Source organism: Macrobrachium rosenbergii, chromosome 28 (genome assembly GCF_040412425.1).
Source record: "Macrobrachium rosenbergii isolate ZJJX-2024 chromosome 28, ASM4041242v1, whole genome shotgun sequence".
Lineage (NCBI taxonomy): Eukaryota > Metazoa > Arthropoda > Malacostraca > Decapoda > Palaemonidae > Macrobrachium > Macrobrachium rosenbergii.
The window spans coordinates 32,698,992-32,714,005 of record NC_089768.1 but is presented as its reverse complement, the minus strand read 5'-3'; the positions used below and the strand labels follow the sequence as shown (position 1 = coordinate 32,714,005).

At 41.5% G+C, this 15,014-nt stretch overlaps 1 protein-coding gene across 1 annotated transcript in view; it reads right to left on the bottom strand.

Moving 5' to 3' along the window:
* LOC136853961 (titin-like) overlaps positions 1-15,014 on the bottom strand; it is a 243,065-nt gene that overhangs the window by 108,051 nt on the left and 120,000 nt on the right. The window contains exons 6-19 of the mRNA XM_067129858.1: positions 14,628-14,883; positions 13,871-14,302; positions 12,161-12,502; positions 11,564-11,758; positions 10,610-10,798; positions 9,916-10,005; positions 9,091-9,201; positions 8,647-8,805; positions 7,731-8,036; positions 7,321-7,593; positions 6,192-6,825; positions 1,804-6,121; positions 257-1,581; positions 45-86 (exon numbers count right to left, since the gene is read on the bottom strand). Coding sequence (XP_066985959.1) covers positions 45-86; positions 257-1,581; positions 1,804-6,121; positions 6,192-6,825; positions 7,321-7,593; positions 7,731-8,036; positions 8,647-8,805; positions 9,091-9,201; positions 9,916-10,005; positions 10,610-10,798; positions 11,564-11,758; positions 12,161-12,502; positions 13,871-14,302; positions 14,628-14,883 — 8,672 coding nt within the window. The remainder of the gene's footprint in view (positions 1-44; positions 87-256; positions 1,582-1,803; positions 6,122-6,191; positions 6,826-7,320; positions 7,594-7,730; positions 8,037-8,646; positions 8,806-9,090; positions 9,202-9,915; positions 10,006-10,609; positions 10,799-11,563; positions 11,759-12,160; positions 12,503-13,870; positions 14,303-14,627; positions 14,884-15,014) is intronic.

Genomic DNA, 15,014 nt, shown 5'->3' with positions numbered 1-15,014 from the left:
ATCTAATGGGACTCTTCTTCCTTGGTTCATGCTCTTCATCAGACCTGATAGGACTCTTCCTTCTTGGCTCAAGAGTTTTAGTCGACCTAATGGGACTCTTCTTCCTTGGTTCATGATCTTCATCAGACCTAATAGGACCTCCACCCCTCTTGGTTCAAGAGTTTTCAGTCGACCTAATGGGACTCTTTTTCCTTGGTTCATGCTCTTCATCAGACCTAATAGGACTCTTCCTCTTGGCTCAAGAGTTTTAGTTGACCTAATGGGACTCTTCTTCCTTGGTTCATGCTCTTCATCAGACCTGATAGGACTCTTCCCTCTTGGCTCAAGAGTTTTAGTCGACCTAATGGGACTCTTCTTCCTTGGTTCATGCTCTTCATCAGACCTGATAGGACTCTTCCCTCTTGGCTCAAGAGTTTTAGTCGACCTAATGGGACTCTTCTTCCTTGGTTCATGCTCTTCATCAGACCTAATAGGACTCTTCCCTCTTGGTTCAAGAGTTTCAGTCGACCTAATGGGACTCTTCTTCCTTGGTTCATGCTCTTCATCAGACCTGATAGGACTCTTCCTTCTTGGTTCAAGAGTTTCAGTCGACCTAATGGGACTCTTCTTCCTTGGTTCATGATCTTCATCAGACCTAATAGGATGCTTTCCCCTTGGTTCAAGAGTTTCAGTCGACCTAATGGGACTCTTCTTCCTTGGTTCATGCTCTTCATCAGACCTGTTAGGACTCTTCCTTCTTGGTTCAAGAGTTTCAGTCGACCTAATGGGACTCTTCTTCCTTGGTTCATGATCTTCATCAGACCTGATAGGATCTTCCCCCCTTGGTTCAAGAGTTTCAGTCGACCTAATGGGACTCTTCTTCCTTGGTTCATGATCTTCATCAGACCTAATAGGATGCTTTCCCCTTGGTTCAAGAGTTTCAGTTGACCTAATGGGACTCTTCTTCCTTGGTTCATGATCTTCATAAGACCTAATAGGATGCTTTCCCCTTGGTTCAAGAGTTTCAGTCGACCTAATGGGACTCTTCTTCCTTGGTTCATGCTCTTCATCAGACCTGATAGGACTCTTCCTTCTTGGTTCAAGAGTTTTAGTCGACCTAATGGGACTCTTCTTCCTTGGTTCATGATCTTCATAAGACCTAATAGGACTCTTCCCTCTTGGTTCAAGAGTTTTAGTCAACCTAATGGGACTCTTCTTCCTTGGTTCATGCTCTTCATCAGACCTAATAGGACTCTTCCCTCTTGGTTCAAGAGTTTCAGTCGACCTAATGGGACTCCTCTTTCTTGGTTCATGCTCTTCATCAGACCCAATAGGACTCTTCTTTCCTGGTTCAGGAGTTTCAGTCGACCTAATGGGACTCTTCTTTCTTGGTTCGTGCTCTTCAGACCCAATAGGAATCTTCTTCCTTGGTTCATGATCTTCATCAGACCTAATAGGAATCTTCGCCCTTGGTTCAAGAGTTTCAGATGACCTAATGGGACTCTTCTTCCTTGGTTCAAGCTCTTTGTCAGACCTAATAGGACTCTTCTTTCTTGGTTCAAGAGCTTCAACTGGACTTTTCCTCTTTGGTTCAAGATCTCTCTTTCAGACCTAACAGGACTCTTTTTTTTCTTGGTTCAGGACGTTTGCAGATGACCTCCTTGGTTCAAGGGACCTCAGGACTCTTCTTCCTCAGGTTCAACTGGACTCTTCTTTTTGTCAGCTCTTTGTGAGGGCTAACAGGACTCTTCTTTCTTGGTTCAAGAGCTTCTTGACTTCTTTGGACTCCTATTCCTTTGGTTCAAGCTCTTCATCAGACCTAACAGGACTCTTTTTTCTTGGTTCAGGACGTTCTGCTGACTTAAGCGGACTCCTACTCCTTGGTTCAAGCTCTTCGTGAGACCTAGCAGGACTCTTCTTTCTTGGTTCAGAAGCTTCAACTGGACTCTTCTTTTTTGGTTCAAGCTCTTTGTGAGGGCTAACAGGACTCTCCTTTCTCGGGACAGGAGCTTCAGTTGACTTCTTTGGACTCCTATTCCTTGGTTCAGGCTCTTTGTCAGACCTTACATGACTCTTCTTTCTCGGTTCAGGAGCCTCAGGAGACTTGATTAGACTCTTCTTCCTTGGTTCTAGTTCTTCCTCAGACCGAACAGGACTCTTCTTTTTCGGTTCAGGAGCTTCAGTCACCTTGATTGGACTCTTCTTCCTTGGTTCTAGTTCTTCCTCAGACTTAACAGGACTCTTCTTTCTCGGTTCATGAGCTTCAGTTGATTTGACTGGACTCCTCTTCCTAGGTTCTCGTTCTTCGTCTGACCTAACAGGACTCTTCTTTCTCAGTTCAAGAGCTTCAGTTGATTTGACTGGACTCTTCTTTCTAGGTTCAAGCTCTTCGTCTGACCTAACAGGACTCTTCTTTCTTGGTTCATGAGCTTCAGTTGATTTGACTGGACTCTTCTTCCTAGGTTCAAGCTCTTCATCTGACCTAACAGGACTCTTCTTTCTTGGTTCATGAGCTTCAGTTGATTTGATTGGACTCTTCTTCCTTGGTTCTAGTTCTTCATCTGACCTTACAGGACTCTTCTTTCTCGGTTCATGAGCTTCTGTTGATTTGACTGGACTCTTCTTCCTAGGTTCTAGTTCTTCATCTGACCTAACAGGACTCTTCTTTCTTGGTTCAGGAGCTTCAGTCAATTTGATTGGACTCTCCCTCCTTGGTTCCAGCTCTTCAACAGACCTAACAGGACTCTTCTTTCTCGGTTCAAGAGCTTCAGTTGGTTTGACTGGACTTTCCCTCCTTGGTTCTAGTTCTTCAACAGCCCTAACAGGACTCTTCTTTCTTGGTTCAAGCTCTTCATCAGACCTAATAGGACTCTTCTTTCTCGGTTCAGGAGCTTCAGTCGACTTGATTAGACTCTTCTTCCTTAGTTCTGGTTCTTCGTCAGGCCTAACAGGACTCTTCTTTCTTGGTTCAGATGGTTCATCAGACCTGACTGAACTTTTCTTTCTTGGTTCAGGCTCTTCTCCAGACCTGACTGGCCTCTTCTTTAATGGTTCAGGCTCTTTGTCAGACCTGACTGGACTCTTCTTTCTTGGTTCAGATGGTTCATCAGACCTGACTGAACTTTTCTTTCTTGGATCAGGCTCTTCTACAGAACTGACTGGCCTCTTCTTTAATGGTTCAGGCTCTTTGTCAGACCTGACTGGACTCTTCTTTCTTGGTTCAGATGGTTCATCAGACTTGACTGAACTTTTCTTTCTTGGTTCAGGCTCTTCTCCAGACCTGACTGGCCTCTTCTTTAATGGTTCAGGCTCTTTGTCAGACCTGACTGGACTCTTCTTTCTTGGTTCAGATGGTTCATCAGACTTGACTGAACTTTTCTTTCTTGGTTCAGGCTCTTCTCCAGACCTAAATGGACTCTTCTTTAATGGTTCAGGCTCTTTGTCAGACCTGACTGGACTCCTCTTTCTTGGTTCAGGCTTTTCTTCGGACCTAACTGGACTCTTTTTTATTGGTTCATGCTCTTTGTCAGGCCTGACTGGACTTTTCTTTCTTGGTTCAGGCTCTTCTCCAGGCCTAACTGGAGTCTTCTTTAATAGTTCAGGCTCTTTGTCAAACCTGTCTGGACTCTTTAATGGTTCAGGCTCCTTGTCAGACCTAACTCGACTCCTCTTTAATAGTTCAGGCTCTTTGTCAGAGCTGCCTGGACTCTTCTTTATTGGTTCAGGCTCGTTGTCAGGCCTGACTGTACTTTTCGTTCTTGGGTCAGGCTCTTCTCCAGACCTAACTGGACTCTTCTGTCTTAGTTCAGGCCTGACCGGACTTTTCTTTCTTGGTTCAGGCTCTTCTCCAGATCTAACTGGAGCCTTCTTTAATGGTTCAGGCTCTTTGTCAAACCTGTCTGGACTCTTTAATGGTTCAGGCTCCTTGTCAGAAGTGATTGGACTCTCCTTTCTGGGTTCAGAAGGTTCTGACTTCATTGGACTCTTCTTTCTTGGCTCATGATCCTTAATACTTTCATGCAAGTCTGTTTTTTCAGAATCCTTATCAGTGATCTTTTCCACTAATTCTAATTCATCAAGCTTAGTTATACTACTCTCCCTTTGCCCTCTGTCTCTTTCGTCAACAATTGTAATATTCGTGACAGATTCAGGCTCCTCTTCAGGACTACGGGGGCTCTTTGTAATTTGTTCCAGTTTGTCGTCAGGTCTGGCTAGGCTCTTCTCTGGTTCTTCCTCTTTACTAGGCCTCAATGAGGACTTCTCTGGCTCAGTTTTTTCATAAGGTTTAACTAAGCTATCTTCAGGTTCTGTCTCTTTCATAACCTTGACAGGACTTTTCTTTTCTGGTTTTGGTTTTTCACCTGGTTCCTTTTTTCCAAATTCTGGCTGTTCACTTAGCATCTCTGGTTCTGTATCTTCATCATTTCTGAATAATCTCCTCCGGCTTCTTTCTGGGTTTTCATCAGGTCTATCTGCAGGTTTCTTCTTTATGTCATCAGGTCTGTCTGAGTCTTTCACTGAATCTGCCTTGCTGTCTGGCTTTCTGACACTCCTCTTTTTGGGTGCTGATTCATCAGGTTTCTTGACAGGACTTTTGCTCTTAGGATGTTCATCCTTATCAAGTCCATCCAAAATCTTTTCAGCTTTTGGTTCTTGTGGTCTCTGAACTTTACCTTCAACAGGTTTCTTCTTTTTCGGTTCAAACTTTTCACCATGTGGGCTCCTTTTCTTGGGTTCTGTTACCCCAATAGGCCTAGATGGGCTTTCCTTCTTTGGTTCTGGCATTTTGCTGTCATGAGGAATCCTCCCTTTTTTTGTCTCTGTCTCACTTTGAGGCCTATCTGGACTTTTCTTCCTTGGTATTGGTTTCTCATCAGATGTACCTGGATGCCTCTTTGTGGGTTTTGCTTCTTCAGGTTTTTGAGGGCTCCTTTTTCTAGACTCTTTGTCTTCATTTTGCCTTCTTGGACTCTTCTTTGTGGACTGAGGCTTATCTTCTCCTCTGGGTAGGATTTTCTTCCCCAGCTCTGGAATTTTGTCAAGGCTGTCTGAGCTCTTTGTTCCCACTTCTGGCTCTTCAGTAGGCTTGACAGGACTCTCCTTTATGGGTTCTGGTTCCCTTATGAGCTTGGTTTGGCTCTTCGTTTCAGGCTCTAGCTCTTCCCTTGTTTCAGCTGGCCTCTCCTTTCTTGGTTCTTTCTCCCTGCTAGGTCTATCAGTGCTTTTTCGTCTGCTCTCAGGTTCTTCACTAGGTTTTTTAGCACTCTTAGTTATCAGTTCCTCATCAGGCGTGACTTCCTTCTTTTCACTGGGTTTTGGTTCACCACTCCGATTATCAGTTGCTTCATTTACAGGGCTACTTATTGTAAGATTTTCATCAGAGGTCAATGGCATTTTAATTGGTTCAGGCTCTTCAGCAGTAATGTCCTTCTTTAGTTCTGGTTCTGGTTCTGATATGTTATCGGGAATTTTCTTCCTGGGCGCATCGTCTTTGTCACGTTTGATCAAACCTTTCCTTGCATCTGCCAAGACTCTTGTTTCATCTGTTTGACGGCTGACTGTTACCTTTTCCTCCAATTTTGCTCTAACAGTGCTGACTGATGAGACCTTAGTAGTTTGGCTCAAGTACGATTTATTCAAATTTTCTGACACGGTGTATTTTTCTTCTTCAGTTCTGGCATGGTCCTTCATCATTTTACCAAATTCTTCGAGCTCCTTATACTTTGCTCTTCCTGGACACTCTCTTCTAGGTTTTGTCTCCTCAGGAGAATCATCTGGTTCCTTCAAAGGCTGCTTTACTTCACTAGCCACTTTTTTATCATCATCTTTATCAGGCTTCTCCTTTTTCAAACTTGGCTTATCTTTTCTAGGCTTCTCAGCTCTCCTTTCAAAACTGACTGCGGGTTCACTCTGTTTCTCGGGTTTATTTCTTGGAGATTTTGGTCCCTCAGTTGGTGCTTCCCTTTTTTTAATTCCCTTAGTAGTAGGTTCCTCACCATATTTTGGCTTCACTGGCTTCCTGGTTTCATCAACTTCAGTTTTTTGGCTTCTTACATCTATCTTCTTTTCTGAAGTTTGAAGCTCATCAGACATCATAATGTATGACGTTTCAGATGTTACCAATTTACTCTCTTTCACTGTGCTGTGATAGACTTCCTTTTTAAAATTAGATATGTGGGTTTCAAGATTCGCAATCAATTCTTCTGTTTCACTATCTGGAGCAGTATCCGTCCCTCTCAAATTTCTGCTTAGGACGCCTCGGGTCGTCACTTCCATCTGGCTCTCTACTCATTTCCTGGGGCTTGCCAGTTGTTTTACCTATGGGCTTCCTTGCAGGTTCAGGCTTCTCAGCCGGCTTTTTCAGCTGGGGCTTTCTTTTATCACTAGTTTGCACCACATCAGGTTCTTTGTCACTGGTCCTTGGCTCTTTCTTAACATATCTCGTTTTGTCAAGGCCGGGTTTCTTTAAATTTAATTTTGGCACCTCATCATCCCCTGTTTTCTTTGTTGTTACCTTTTCATTATCCCCCTTATCTTTTGATGGCTGTTTACGACCTATCACAGAATCAGAAATTGTGTCTACCCTCCTACCAGTGTCACCCCTGCTAAATCTATCTAATCTGGAAACTGGTTCTTTTTCTTTTGGGCCGACCCCAGAAGTTTTCCTTATGCTCTCAACATCCGTTTGCTTTACAGACTGAATAACACTCTCAATAACAGACTCATCTACCCTAGAACTTACAGCGGATGACCTAGTCTTTGCAACTGAATGGTAAGTTTTATCGTCAAAGGAGTCCAACACATCATTTTTCTTGTCAGAGTCAAGCTGTTCATGATCACTGGTACCTGAGAGTCAACAAATTTGGGATGATTTATGAAAAGTTAGAAATATACTTACCTTGCGTGAATTTAAAACTGGTAAAGGTATTATCAAACAAGGCATCTCACTGTCTGAGAAGAGACGACTACATGAAAACTATTTACAAAGAGAGTCAACTTCATCTACATGCAGTACACTAGACACTTATGGACTGAAAACAGATGATTTTGTGATATGCATATTTTCCCTCAACACCAAATTCACACAGTGCCTTTCCTGTCTTATCTAGATTCTTCCAGCAGTGGCATACAACTAGTAACTACAGTTAATCTCAATCAGATACATCCTAAAATGCAAATTCTCAACAAACAGTTTGTGACATGCAGTAATGTTAGAAACGAAAATGTAATGCAATGGACAAATGATCCTCACATTGAATTTGAAGTCATCGTTTACTCAGTGAACAAAGCAATGCATACCACATAACCAAGAGAAAACTGACAGCCTCCGAAATCACTTACGTTCTTCCCTGTTAGGCTGCTGAAGCTTGATTTCTGTATAGGAAGTTTTCCGCTCAAATTTAGCACCATCAGGATATTCACCAGTGGTCCTGGAGGAGACACGGTAACCCCCAGTCAGTTCCTCCATTGACTCCTCAGTCTTGATCACCCCATCATCTTGAGCACGAAGATCAAACTCCTTGGAGAGCTGGGTGATCTGGTCTTCAGTCAGTGTCTCAAGGATATCATCGGTGGTGTTAACTTGCCCAGTTATGGATGATCTTGTAGTGGTTTCTGAATCAACAAGAGGATAAATGCGTAAGTTAAACTAATATCTTATGGCTCTAACATGCAATCCCCATTTCAAAGCCCTCGAGATCGTTCCTCACAATATTTTTTTTTAATGGGACAATGAACAAGTGAAAACTCACCATGAGAACTTCTCTCAGTTGTGGAGGAAATGGAAGAACTTTTGTCAGAGCCTAGGAGATTTGTACTTGAGGTTTTCTTCAGAATCCCGGTCAACTTCTTCTCAGGCTTCGGCGAGGCCTCCGAGGTGATGGTCTCGTGGCGGGCAATGATGTTCTTCATGTCTAGGGACCTTGTGCTCAAGTCACTCTCCAGGTCCCAGGTCTTGTGTACGCGGCTATCTTGTCTCTCAGGTACTTCGAAGTTCTCCCGTAGTCTCTGTTTGGGCTTGAGACGTGGGGACTCCTCGACTGTGGCTGGTTCTTGTACTGATAGTACACAGAAATTCATTACATTTTAACAAAGCCTGTATTCCTCCCAATTCTTGAGTAACTTAGCGAAAACTAATCTTCTGGATTTCTATTAGGACAGACATCAGCTACACTTACTAAACACTATACAGCAAGTGTGATTAGAAATTGCAACTATTTTTAAGGTTCTGTATGCAGCATACAGTATGCATGTACATTGCAGGACAAGTGAACATACCTGTACAGAGTTCTCAGCAAGTGACAATTATGAACTAGAGTGAACAGAATGATGCTAAACTATTTACACTAACAGCCTATAATTATTCTAAAATTAAAACTATGATTTTACTCTTTGAAAGGGAGATTTTTTTATCATGCATCTAGCCAACAATGAACAGCAGTTAGCAACAACACAACAGGAAATGAAAAACATGAAAATAATTCATATCAGGAGCAAAGAGAGGGGGGTCGGAGTTTGGAAACACGGAGGATGGTGCCAAGGATGGTATCGACTGACAGACGGAGAGGACACATCAGTTAAAAAAAGTATCCAGGAGCCATTTCTGGTGGTTAGAACAGATGGTGGTTTCAGAGGGGAAGGATTTTAATTTTTTTTTTATATTTTTACCTTTAGCTTCATGCAGCTTTAAAATGTCTCTTAGTGGCTGTGATCTCTGAATGATGACCTCATCTTCAGCCTTGCCTGTAGATGTCTGTAAATCTTCGGATGTCTCCCTCCTCCTAAAAGAGTCTCGGAGGCTCCTAACTAGACCCGGAGAGGTCTCCTCTGTGCGTGTTAACATTGGACACATAGAATAAAGTGAAACGCCCTTCAACATATTCACATGCAAACTTTTATCACAAGTCATATCCACGGGATATTCACACACAAACAAAGAAACAGTATTTCTCTCATTGTGTTAATGGGGGCATTGTTATCCCGTCTCGCTTAAGAAGACGGGTGTAAGCCATTAGGCCCAGTGGTACTGTCTTAACAAGATTAATATTCAGATTTCCTCTAGCGTTAAAAGATGGGTCAGTCTTATAAGTATACTGTAGTTAGTATCATTACCTTCGTAATAGGGTTCGAGGGGCTGAGCCTCTTCATCGCTTTCCACCTCTCCAGGTTCTTCCAGTTCCAAATACCCTCTTTCTCGGGGGGACTCCGAACTGACCAGTTCAGCTGGTGTGTGTAGCATTGGTTTAGATTAAATATTGCCTATGTGTTTTGAACCGTTCAGATTATTATTATTATTATAAGTTACAGTCTCATTATTGGGCGTGGGATATCGTTTTTTGAAAAAGCCAAAGCAATTTTATTAGATGCCTAAAGTTGTAAAATGTTTGTGGAGGTGTTCTGAGCTACTCATTAACTTGGCATGGATTTCACAGCTGCCTCGGGCAACAGTCAAACATGAGAGGTGAGGCGCCAACATATATAAATATATTAGGTATTCTTAATTCTCAACATATCACACGGGAGAGTAGAAGTGGCATTCTCAAGACAACCGATTAGGTGGAGATTTTGTTTCACGAGAAGAAAATCAGTACACCTCTCAGGAATGATATTCAAGAACAAACGTATAACTTTTTAACTGACGGACAAAAACCCTTCTCAAGTTATATCTATCGTCTGAAATGTCACGTCTACTCTCTCTCTCTCTCTATCCCACAAAAACAAGAACACAAACACCGCACAAACACAGGTTAAGAAACATGACTATCAAATAAACATCTTACTAGTAGTGTATACGATGACACTAACAAAGACACATTAAGGTTAGTAAAGGTAGTGATAAGCAAGTTCTATCGAAACCCCACAACATCGAAAGCCCCCACGGACGTTATCTACTGTCTACTACTAGTACTAGTACTACTACTACCCGAAACTACTTACTAGCATGTGTCTGTCTCTGAGTTACTATGCCAGATACTAAGCGGCTACTCTCGACAACAGAGGAGGAAGCAGTCTCTCGTGTCTCTTGAACTGAAAGGAAAACACACCACCAACTACACTGTCTGTCGCATTCTTCGGGAATTTGATTTTATTTCAGTTTTACTTTTACTCTCATTTTATTGCTTCAGCCTTTCTTTAGCATTCCTTAGCATACTTAGACTTAAATCATTTTTCACTCTAAATACATTCTTATACCTTTTTGTAACGAGAATACTGAAGATTTTTGTTTCGGTAAATTCTTTGGTATTTTTAAAACCTTAGAATAATGAAGATTTCCGTTTCGATAAATTCTTTTGCATTTTCATAACTGCAGATTTTTGTTTTAATAAATTCTTTAGCATTATCATTATATTACCAAGTGCTATATTTCAAAACTTTTATATTTCATTCATTAAAAGGCAGTTTATCCAAATATCCCTCATTTCACAAAAGTTGTAAGCTTTATCTGCATTAACATTGCTCAAGGGTTCATAAAAAGATTTACAAAAAAATGCTTTAAATGATATCAAAAAAGAATTTAAGAATAACTGTAAAAGCTGTCATCAACAGAGCAAGATTGTAAAGCTATTTGAGAGAGAGAGAGAGAGAGAGAGAGAGAGAGAGAGAGAGAGAGAGAGAGAGAGAGGAGCATTACCTTCTGATCGTTCAATTGCCTTTTCTGTAGCAGTTACAGAAGAGGTAGCCTTTTTCAGTGCTCTCAGACCAAAGATAGGCTGTCCTGATGCATCGGTGGGCTCGTAGACTTGATCGGCGGGCGCGCCTTGTTCTGGCGTCTCCGTGACAGAGGGCGCTGGTTTGTCTTCCTCTTTGGGAGTACTTTCAGCTTTAAGAATAAAAAAAAAAATACATGAATGACTTTTGCTAATGACTGCAGGCTAAGAAGGCAGGCTGCCTTTATGATGGCATTAATCGTATCTTTTTTACAGTCAGCACAGTTTGTAATGCTATTAGCTCATGGGCAGGCTTTCACGGGGAATCTTAAAATCGTGCTTTCTTAAATCTCATAACTTTTCATATCTTAAAATCACGCTTTCTTGATCAGTGTAACCTTTCATACAATCACGATTATTTAAATAGTATTTTTTCCTACTGCCATTTAAAATCAAGAGAAGGGAACTGAAACAGTAAATGAAACCTTCCTTCAATTAAAATCTAAATTTTCCTTGTAATAATCTTTAATCTAAATTTCCTTGAAATAGTCTTTAATCTAAATTTCCTTGAAATAATCTTCAATCTAAATTTCCTTCAAATAATCTTTAATCTAAATTTCCTTGAAATCATCTTTAATATAAATTTCCTTCAAATAATCTTTAATCTAAATTTCCTTGAAATAATCTTTAATCTAAATTTTCCTTTAAATAACCTTTAATCTAAATTTCCTTGAAATAATCTTTAATCTAAATTTCCTTCAAATAATCTTTAATCTAAATTTCCTTCAAATAATCTTTAATCTAAATTTCCTCCAAATAATCTGTAATCTAAATTTCCTTGAAACAATCTTTAATCTAAATTTCCTTGAAATAATCTTTAATCTAAATTTCCTTGAAACAATCTTTCTACCAGATACAGCTGGCGCCTTCAAACTCACCGGGTGCTGCTGGGGACCTCTTCTTCAGAGCTCTCAGTCCGAAGAGCGGCATGCCGTTGTCGTCGGTGGGACCGACGCCGTAGGCACTGACGATTTTGTCGACGTCGGACTGGGCCGTCGCCGGCTTCGAAGGGGTGCTTCCGCTTTGCTTCTTCTGGTACCTCAGCGGTTCGGAATAAGGCTCGTTGGAGGGAGCTAAGAGAGATGGAGAGGAAACTTTACATACAGAATTTCAAGACCCGCGGATTGTATACCATCATCTTACTTGAGCACACAAAAAATGTTAAGTATATCTAAGTTTAACCAGACCACTGAGCTGATTAACAGCTCTCCTAGGGCTGGCCCGAAGGACTAGACTTATTTTACATGGATAAGAACCAACTGGTTACCTAGCAACGGGACGTACAGCTTATTGTGGAATCCGAACCACATTATGACGAGGAATGAATTTCTATCACCAGAAATAAATTCCTCTAATTCTTCATTGGCCGGTCGGAGAGAGAGCTCTACCCGCCCCTCCAATGGAGAACTGACTTGAGCACACAAACTTACACGTACTCAAACAACTGGAAACAGTCCAAGACTAGCGAGTCATACCTGCTTTCGAAGTCACGGGCTGCGACCTGCCGAACTTTGGAGTCTCCCGCGTCTTCGAGGGAGACTCATACTTCCTCGGCTCCTCCGGTTTGCTCTCCCTCTTGGGCTCTCTTGGGGAACTCACTTCGTCGTCGCTCCGCCTCGACCTCGGTGAATCCTGAGTGTCTCTTGGCTCAGGACTCGGGTCTCTGAAGGTTCTCCGGCCGAACCTTGAAGGTTCTCTCGTCTCGCGAACGGGTTCTGGCGCAATCTCTTCTGCAGAGACTTTACGCCTTGGCGACACGGGTTCCTCATCAGGCAGCAGGGAGTCGTCTCTTGGAGAAGAAGGTTGCGAATCCTCAGCTGTTGAAATACAAATAAAGTAAAAAAAAAAATACTTTTCATTGCATATTTCAGAATTTCAGAAAGTTAAAATGCAAAACTGAACACAAATTGAACATGTCAGACATGAATAGGCAATATTAAGCTCGTATGGTTTTATAAGATAGACAAAACATGCAATTACTGCTTAGAGAAAATTCGAAGGAAAAAATTTATGGAACAGCCAAGACACGCAGAGGAGAGAAAAGAATTTACAAGTATCGTTTATGAATCTTTTTCTTATAATTTGGTCAATAATCATGTCATGAATATTCAAAACACAAGGAAAATAAATTCGCTTCTGTGTTGTCTCTTGTTAAACCTCACCCTATGTGTCAGGAAGTATGTTGGTAAAAGTTCCGGTAAACTGTATCGATAGCCTCAGGTTACAGTGTGTTTTGTAGAGATTATTTTCATCCACAACCAACAAATGCAAATGTATATATATCACCACCTTGTAACCTACATTGGCATGTACCTACATTAATATGGAAAGGAAGAGTTCCTTTGATAAGTTTTACCAATGAATGGAAGCATTATTTCCTGGGGCTGCAGGTCATACACGGTTAGAGAGAGAGAGAGAGAGAGAGAGAGAGAGAGAGAGAGAGAGAGAGAGAGAGAGAGAGAGAGAGAGAGAGAATTACACCTCACATGGTCATATTATCCTCCAGTCAGTTTTCACTATTAGGCAGCAGACGTTCCTAAAGATAGTATCTCTGTAAGCAGCACATCTTCGGCCTCAAAACGACTTCATTGCAGCTACTTTTGACGAGAAACCAATCGTAACGTCTGAACTAAAACGTATCACATTCACCTAACCGATAGTATACTTGCAGTCTACAGCATTCGTGAGTTAAACTTTATTACTGGATCTTTTTGTGGGAAAATAACTGCTAAGTTGCACCATTATTTTATTACCCTCACTTAACAAAAACTGAATATCTGCTCATGACAACATAAAGGAATCTTTCACAGATTTTTCATAGACTGGAAAAAATTTGATGCATAAAACCATAACATGTGAATTATCATCACATACGAAAACACTTCAAAAATAAGAAATGAAACAAGATCCTTTCATCCATAATGAGGTTATCATTTAGAATACTGTACACTGTAAGCAGAAAACTCTTCATTACTGAAGGAAGATGAATAACATTTCGGCTAAATTAACTGATTTCACTATTATACATAGCTTGGTCACCTTTCTACATGCAGTACATGTTCAGTGTTTTAAGCTTACAAACTAACTCTAAACTCATTTCATGCCTATTTCTAGAAAGCGTTGTCAGCGATTTTCCTACAATCTATTCGTATAAACTAGAAACTGTATTAGCAAAAACTAAGGACATGTTAACATGCATCCAACTACAACTCGCCACAGAGGGTCTCTACATGTTAAGTGTGTTCCTACAACGACTACGTTCTCTAATTCATTCGCTGGAGGCGCATGCGTGAAGTTGCAGTACTCACACTGGAACATTTTTATCTTATGTGTAATGCCCTTCACCCCAACCATTGGACTTCCATCTCTATCTCTTACGGGAGATAGGACGAAGCCCTCAGAATCTGTTCGAGAGTTCTGCCTCCTGAAGGGACGCCTGGGATTTGGCCCCATATTAGTAGTGCTAGTAGCAGTAGCAGTAGCAGTAGTAGCATTGCTAGAGGAGGTTATATCCGAGGTGGAGACAGTGAGTGTTGTGGCCTCCACTTTGCAAGATGAGGAGGCGCTTGTGGAGAACAACCTGTTGGCTTGTGACAGGATAGACAGCGAAGGTAGTGCTAGTGGAAGCCAAAAGTTGTTGGGTTAAAGTAGTTAATACTGAAAATGGTACACTGTAATCAGATTGTAGGCTCTCTTCATTCAAAGGAAGCCTTCCAGTAATGGCATATGCAGAAGGTTACTATCTGATGAGGCCCTAATTTAACAGATTCTTGGGGGATTATTGCAAGACAGCTCAGACTGTCTGAAGATAAATGACAGAAATGCCTATGAAGAATAAAATGTATTAGTCCTGACAGAAGTTAAGAGACGAAATGACAATAACAGATGGCTCACTAGTGAGTCTGCAACGAAAGTCCAAGAACTTTTGCAACCAGTACTTACATCTGGACAAGGGTTTGCTTGATGGCTCTGTGAGATTGGAGTCTCTTGGCTTTTCATCCCTGTGCGGCTTGCTATCCTCTCGTCTGGTTGGCTGGGGGGATGCTGTTGTGGCAGGACGAGATGGTGTCGAGTCTACAACGCGCTTGTGTGCTGTGGTGGTGGATGATGTAGTTGTGGTGGTGGTGCTCTGCTTCTTGGCGATCCTGATCTGACCTCGAATAAGGCGTCGCTCTTCGTATGTCTGGGCTTGTTCTAGCTGCAATTTAGAACAACACAAGGGTAAAATCTTTTATATAAAATTGTTTTCAGTGATTCAGGCACAAGAATTTGACACTGGCTGGTTAAATATAGCAGTCATTGGAAAATACATGAGTAACTTGCAGTAGG